Below are 7,757 nucleotides of genomic sequence, written 5' to 3'. Positions count from 1 at the left end.
GGAATTATTAATTCCGTCGGTGATTGATTTAATTATTCCGTCGGTGATTACCTCCGGTTAACGGGAGCAAATTTTAACGGGTTTAAAATCTAACGGGTGGGAGAATCCAACCGACAGAAACCTACTTCCGTCGGTGTTGACCGACGGGAACTTAATTCCGTCGGTAATGTATGGCGCCCGCTAACCCATGATCTTCGCGGATTTCCGACTGAATGCATTTCTGTCGGAAATCGCCGACCAATTATTTAAATCCATCGGCAATTACCGACGGAATACTAGGTCCGTCGGTAATTACCGACGGAATTAGCGTTCTGTCGGCAATGGCCGACTGAATTGAAATCAGTCGGCATTCGCCGACGGAATTAAAATTCAGTCGGTATTTCCATCATTAATTACAAGCATTTTTGTAGTGCATTGTAGTGTTTGTCATTTTAATCTATCCTCTTCTACTGCTGCAAACTGTAGTGTTTGTCATTTTTACAACGAGGTATTTATTTTTCTATCTTCTTTTACCATCTTATTGCTTAAATTCATTAATTTTATGTTCTTATTTATAATTTGTTTGGTTGAATGTTATTGTATTATGTTTTTTTATGGCAATATAAAATTATAAATTAAATAGTTTGTTGAATTTGCTAATCACTTATTTACTTGAGATTTAAAACTTTTTTTGAATGGTTAACATTCTTTGATGTGTGTGTATTTATATATACACTATATCCAATGTCAAAGTAACGAAAAGATGTATAAATTGTGCTCACAATTTATTCAATAGTTGAATAAGAGGAAGTTCGTCTGTCTTTAAAATTAATCTATTTTTAAAATTAGTTACGCAAAATTTGTACAATTGAATTATTTAAAAAATAATAATGATCAATCAGCTAATTAGATCGAACCAAAACACTTTAGATTGACCTGATTTACACGAAATATAAAGGTGATGGGTAATTTATCAATGGCATCACATCACAGTTTGTTATTTCTCAAAGTGGCACTTATTTTTAAAAATACTTCTAAATTACTGATTTTTTTTTTAATTTAAATCGAATCAAATTGAAACCAAATCAAACTAAATTGAACTAAACCCTCAAGTCCTCCCAAGTTTCAACTTCCCTTCAACCTTCTTTCAACACTACACTGTGGATTTAGTCAGAAAGGGAACTTCCATGCGCTTATGGAGCGAGCAGATGGCCACTTAAAAAGTTGGTGGGGAGGTAACTATAAGGCAACAATTAGACCTTAACCAGCACTGTATTATACTTCATTTTGATTGAATTGTCTGTCTGGCCTTTTTCTTGACAATATGAAATCATCTAGAAAAAAAATGATTTTCTAATATATATTGTAAATAGATCATCATAAAGAAATCTCCAAATGAATAGTATAGTAAATCAATTTTTATTTTTTATTTTTTATTTATAACGCAAGTGCCTAGTTTTTACAATCCCTCTTATCCTAAGATAATTGATCCGGTTCTATAGAAATTTCCACCGGTCTCAAAGTAACTCATGGAAGTGTTGCAATAAGTCATCGGTAATGGACCCTAACGATTTTTGTCGTCCCTGTAAGATCATTCAACATTGAATTGACTCTTTGCTTGTGAAGATAAATTCGTGGATTTTTTTTTCACCCATGAGTACTTCAACCACGGTCGCCCAATCCAAAATTTTTTACTGAATTCAACGTCAACATAAGTCAGAATTTTATCATGATATTCTCTTTAGTTTCACTAAGCTTTAACCACTCTGCCATCTTCGTGGAACACTAAATCATTTTCATTGTGGGTAGAAAAAAAAATCATCATCCAACAGTTTCACACTGTTGATCTCATTGTGACAAAAGGCGAATACGTTCTCCCCTAGCGCCCCCGTCAATCCGTCCCAAGGCCAATACGGAGGAGGTAAATCACGGACGGCTACTAACCTTTGGAATAATGACTAATACATAAAAGAGATATTTAGAATAATGACTAATATATTGTTGATCTTATGATTAAAGGAGATATTTAGAATAGTGATTAATATATTGCTGATCTCATGATTATATGTTGCAAAAGGCGGGTCCCGCCGCCCAGCGGCCCCTTCACCCCTGCCCCATGAGTATGAGAGGGAGTAAATCACGGTGAATACGGGCCCGGCGATGACATGGCGGTCGAAGGTGTTTAGCACGGACAGATATTGATGTTATCGCAATTGCTGCCGCAGACCTTCGACCTCCCGACCTTGCAAGAATACCATGTCATAACCGGTTGATCTCGCCCGTGGGGGCTGATCTCATGATTATATGTTGCAAAGGCGGGTCCCGCCGCCCAGCGGCCCCCTCACCCCTGCCCCACGAGTATGAGAGGGAGTAAATCACGGTGAATACGGGCCCGGCGATGACATGGCGGTCGAAGGGAGAACGTATTCGCCTTTTGTCACAATGAGATCTCATGATTATATGATTATATATGAGGAGGTAAATGGAAAAGTTGAAATTATTCTTAACTTTATTGAGATTCCGAACGCTTATCGGCCAGTAAATCATTTCCATGCTCATTCGTTGGGAGTCCTTTTGTTTTTTTTATTCTCGTGGTAGTTTTAAGAAAAAATGAAACATACGGGGGGTCAAATGTGAAGTTAACCCGGATGAGGTGCTTCAAGTAGGGTTTTACAATTTGGTCGTTGGGTTGTATTTGTGACGAAGTTACTAGGTCGGACGCCACGACGACGTGATGCTTCGCTCCCTAGTCCGCCGCGATGCGCTCCCTCCGTCGACGCAACTCAGTCGCGTCCTCTTCTTCTCCACCGGCGCCACCGCTTCTCCCGATCCCCACTTCATGGTCGAGTACCTCGTGAATAAAATGGGGTTCTCCGCCGACGATGCTTCCAAGGTCTCCAAGTTGCTCCCTCGTATTAAGTCCACCGAGAAGCCGGACTCCGTTCTTCGATTCTTCAGATCTCAGGGCCTTGATGGTGCTACTCTGAGAAGGATAATAGTTTGGAAACCAGGATTGTTGAGCTGGGATGTGGAGACTAACCTCGCTCCAAAGTTTAAACTTTTGGGGGAAATGGGATTATCTGAGTCCGACATCGTCGATATCGTTCGGCGGCACCCTATCGTTATTGGCTTCAACATCCAGAAGACGCTTCTCCCCAGATTGAAGATTTGGGAAAGTTTATTTGGATCGAGGGAGATCCTCCTCAAGAATCTGCGGAGTAGTAGATGGTTTTTTGGCAGCAACATTGAGAATGTAGTGCGCCCTAACATGAACTTCTTACGGGATGAATGTGGCATTCCTGAAGAGCGAATTTCTTTTGTCCTTAAAAGGATCCCCAGCTTCATCACACAAAAACCAGATTCCATCCGGGCTTTGGTAGATCGAGTTGAGGGGATCGGAATTCCCCGGGGATCTCGGATGTTCTTCTCGATCCTTGTTGTGCTGCACAGGGTCAGCAGGGAAAAATTTGAGGCCCACGTCAAGATCATGAACAGCTTTGGTTGGTCCAACTCGGATTTCTTTGCTGCAATGAAGAAACATCCTAAGTTTGTATGGTTTTCTACGGAGATGTTGCAGAGAAAGATGGAATTTTTAGTCAAGGATGTTGGAATTGCACCTTCAGACATTACTAAGTGGCCAATGTTTCTAACACTCAGTTTGGAAAAGAGGTTAATTCCTCGATTTCATGTAATGGAGATGTTAAAATCTGAAGGGTTATGGACTTCACAAGACACGCTACATACAATTTTTATATCACCACCACCAAATTTTTTGCAAAAGTATGTGTTCCCTTACAAAGATAAATTACCCAAACTGCTTGAAGTCCTGTGAGTTGTAGCTGAGTTCAAAGGAAATGATCCAGACTGCGAATGAATGCCAGGATTTATTTGGGTATGATTTTTATGACTGCATAAGCAACAATTTGATCCAATCTTATCCTAGTTTTCATATAGTTTACTTACTATTTTCATATTTTATATCATGAATGTAACTGTGTACTGTAGACTTGAAGATGTTAGTTGTCTGAGTTCCATTTTGCGACCTGATTTAGTTGAAAAAGATTTGTTCTAGGAACTTGTCAGTTGTGAGATTTGTCTTTTAGAATGATCAATGGTGATTTTGTTCCCCTTTTACATGCAGAGTTGGGTGTATGCCAGGCTACAATGCCTGTATGCCAAGGTTATAGAGCAACCGTCTTCTTTCAAACTGATTTTATCATCATTTGGTTAATGTTTTTGAAAGTTGAAGTAGCATAAATTCACATTGCAAGCGCCTTCATTAAGCTGTATGGAAAATGATATTCTTATTCATGTATTTGAAGTATATTTAGCTGAGACTCTGATAGTTAAATAATTTGAATTGTACAGTGATTATAAACAAGATTAGTTGAATCAACCAAAACTAAAGGTACTAGATCAAAGGAAACTCTATTTGTAATAATTCATAGTTACTTAAAAGGATCTGATTATTACTATCTTTATAATATTCACTGTTCATTTTTGGAAAAGTATTCATCCAGTTAACTCTGAATGGATGGGATACATATCTTGTTATTGTTGTTGTGGTGGTGGTCTAGGGATGATAATAAACCTTTGGTGTTCTTTCTTATTTTGTTGTGCAAATAAATACCTCATTTTGTTTATTATAGATGATATTGTGGATTAGTTTCAGTATTGGTGTGGGGTCTATCTAAATTATTTCCTAAGTTTCTGATGAGATTGTGAGAATTTAATTTCAGTAAGATGCAATATCTAGAAAATACATTTCTTTAAGCTGTAAATTTACTAGCAAAATGTTCCATTACAGTAATAATAGAAGTAATAATATATTTGTAGAAACACTAATTCATTGCTTCTGAAATTTGTCTTTATCTGAAAATTTTCATCAAATAAGTACATTTCGGTGATGATGAATAACTCATATCTGGGCCAGTAACAGTGCTCATTCATCAAATTGAACTTTTTAGCACTTTCAAGGATTATCTGGTCAAGTAACATGTTTATTTAGTTTAAATTTTATTTTTTGTAATCTCACTTATTTATTTTCGATTGTTCAAATAAAAGAGTTTGAAGTTTTGAGTTATATAAAATGAAATTTAATGACAAATATACAATTTATAAAATAAATTCGTTTGTCCATTTTACACTGAATGCTTTCCTTGATGTTTTTATATCTCCATGGTTAAATAAATGGAATGTTTATGAATAAATTTAATGACATTTTATTGAATCGCAAATGTAAGTTTGGGGATTTTTTATTTGGCTTACTTAACTTTCATAATGTTAAAATCACATAATACGTTCTCATTATATTACTCATTCTTTCATAAAATAATTATATAGGTTTGCATATGTGTCTTTAAATTTTTATTCTACCCATTCAAAAATGCATTAATCTCAATTTATGATGTCGAATTCAGAAATGAATATATTAAATAGTTTTTTAGGAATATATGATTCAAAGTTATCTAATTTTAAGTTTATCAGAGTTCAAATTGAATAATAGGCTTACAGCATTAAAAATTTTAAAAATTTAATAGTTTTTTTGAATCAAGAAAGTTTTAGAAACTCATGGAGCGTGTTAATAGTGAATATCATTGTCTCATGTTTTATAATAGGTTTATGATAAATTTATCAAACTTTTATAAGTTTAAAAAATTTATATAAAGGCAAATACATTAAGGAGGCTTTTAAAGAATACATTGGTTTTAGTTTGAAATAATTCAAACTTCTTTATGTCTTTTAGCCAGTTTGAGAAGAAAATGGCTATGGGCTTGCCATCATTCAAAAATTTAAAATTTCATATTTTGTAAATCAGGAGAGTCCTAGGAATTTATTGGTGATGTTGATTAGTGAATATCATTGTCTTAAACTTTATAATGAACTCGTGATAAAAGATATTAAACTACAGTGCATTTAAAAAAATATTGTTCTAAATTTTCGTTGTTGAATTTAAATCTAAGGACATAAATATATTAAGGAGGCTTTCGAAAATACATTGTCATCGACTTTACAATGAGTTTGTGACAATTTTTATCAAATCTTGCAAGTTTGAAAATTCATTGCCCTTTACAATGGGGTTGTGACCATTTTTATCAAACCTTTGCAAGTTTAAAAATTCATTACCTTTGATTTACCTTGCAAAATTTAGATATAAAGTCATAGATACATTAGACTTTTAGGAGAACATTAGTTTTAGTTTAGAATGATTCAAAGTTTTTTAAGTCCTTCAGTAAGTTTCAGATGAAATTGCTTATGGACCTATTATTGGTAGATTGTTGGTGTAATTATCTCTGGATAAAGGTTGATCAGTTTGACTAAGCTCAAGTGGATTCTAGCTTAAATTTTGATATTTGGACAATATATTTAAAAAATATCTGAAAGGGTCAAGTAAGTCAAGGTTGATCGGATATTTGATGATATGTGAGAGGAAAGTCAAGTAGGTTGTGGAGTACGAGATAGTTGACTGTAAAGTCCTAAGTGGAGGCTAAACAAATACAAAGTCTTAATTGCGGTTAGACAAAGGAAAGTCTAAGTGGATCAAAGAGAATCGCACGTTGGCAAAGGGAAATCCTAACTATGGTTAGGCAAGGAAAAGTTCAAGTGGGTCAAGGAGGATCGCACGTGGGCAAAGGAAAGTCCTAACTACAGTTAGGCTAAGGAAAGTCCAAGTAGGTCAAAGAAGATCACACGTTCACAAAGGAAAGTCCATAACTCGAGGGTTAGTCCAAATGTGTTAAGGAAGATCGCACGTTAGTAAGAGGAAAGTCTTACCTGCGGTTAGGCAGAGTAAAATCCAAGTGGGTCAAGAACGACTGCACTTGGTGATCGAAAGTCCAACGGAAGTTGACAAAGTCCAAGTGAATTAAAGGTTAATCGGACACTCGGTGGGGAAGTCCCAATAGGTCATGATTGACCAAAGGTTGAGCAAGGGAACCTTAGATTTAGGTTAAGCAAGTTAGGATTGGACAATTGATTAGGTAATTGATTGTGCCAATTCCAATCGATTAGTTGATCGATTGAGAGCTATGTGTCGCAAGAGAGGAGAAGGTTGAATCGATTAGCCAATTGATTAAGCTTTCACCAATCGATTGGCTAATCAATTAGGGGCCTAAATTGTGAGCATAAAGAGGTGTTGAATCGATTATCCAACCGATTCAACCCTCCAATCAATTGGGGAGTTATTTTTGTCACAAGGAGTTTAATTGATTAGGTAATCAATTGAGAGAAATACACAAGCAAATAGTGGGCATCGTAATCGATCAGGTGATCGATTGAAGCCACGTAATCGATTGAGAGAAGAAGACAAGAGTCATTGCGAGATTTGGACGGTTGTATTTGCTTGGATCTGACATGACAATCGATTGGGTGTAAGGTCAATCGATTGTGAACCCTAATATACGGGTTACAAAGACATTCGAAGATTCAAATTAAAAAGATCTTCTCCAACCCTCTCTATCAATTTTTGAAATTTCTTGAAGACAAGTGTTGCTACACGCTCCAAGTATCTAGAGGCAATCAATAACAACAAGAGATCAAGAGCAAAGGTCATTCATTGTTGCATTCATTTCTTTGTTCTTGTTGCATTTCTTGTTGTATTTCTCATATTTTCTTTTGTATTTGTTGGTACGAGGCTTCTTCGCCTCATAGAAGGAGGTTTTCATAGTGTATTGTGAGTGAGGAAAGTGAACCCTTGGACCAAGTAAAATCAAGGGTGTTAGCATTACTTCAAGTTCTCGCTGCAACAAAGAAACTCAACGAAGTGATTGGAACTAATC

At 35.9% G+C, this 7,757-nt stretch overlaps 1 protein-coding gene across 1 annotated transcript; it reads left to right on the top strand.

Moving 5' to 3' along the window:
- Window positions 1-2,671: 2,671 nt before the first annotated feature.
- On the top strand, window positions 2,672-4,450 carry LOC122017952 (transcription termination factor MTERF8, chloroplastic-like). The gene is made up of 2 exons (XM_042575676.1): window positions 2,672-3,871; window positions 4,121-4,450. The coding sequence occupies exon 1, from the start codon at window positions 2,714-2,716 to the stop codon at window positions 3,809-3,811; it is 1,098 nt and encodes a 365-aa protein (XP_042431610.1). The 5' UTR covers window positions 2,672-2,713; the 3' UTR covers window positions 3,812-3,871; window positions 4,121-4,450.
- Window positions 4,451-7,757: the final 3,307 nt, after the last annotated feature.

The sequence above is a fragment of the Zingiber officinale genome, chromosome 8B (genome assembly GCF_018446385.1).
Source record: "Zingiber officinale cultivar Zhangliang chromosome 8B, Zo_v1.1, whole genome shotgun sequence".
NCBI lineage: Eukaryota > Viridiplantae > Streptophyta > Magnoliopsida > Zingiberales > Zingiberaceae > Zingiber > Zingiber officinale.
Note: the sequence above shows the minus strand (reverse complement) of the source record. Positions and strands in the feature narration are given on the sequence as shown.

Excerpts from the sequence above, each read along its gene's own strand:
- LOC122017952 (XM_042575676.1), top strand. The coding sequence starts at position 2,714 with ATGCTTCGCTCCCTAGTCCGCCGCGATGCGCTCCCTCCGTCGACGCAA.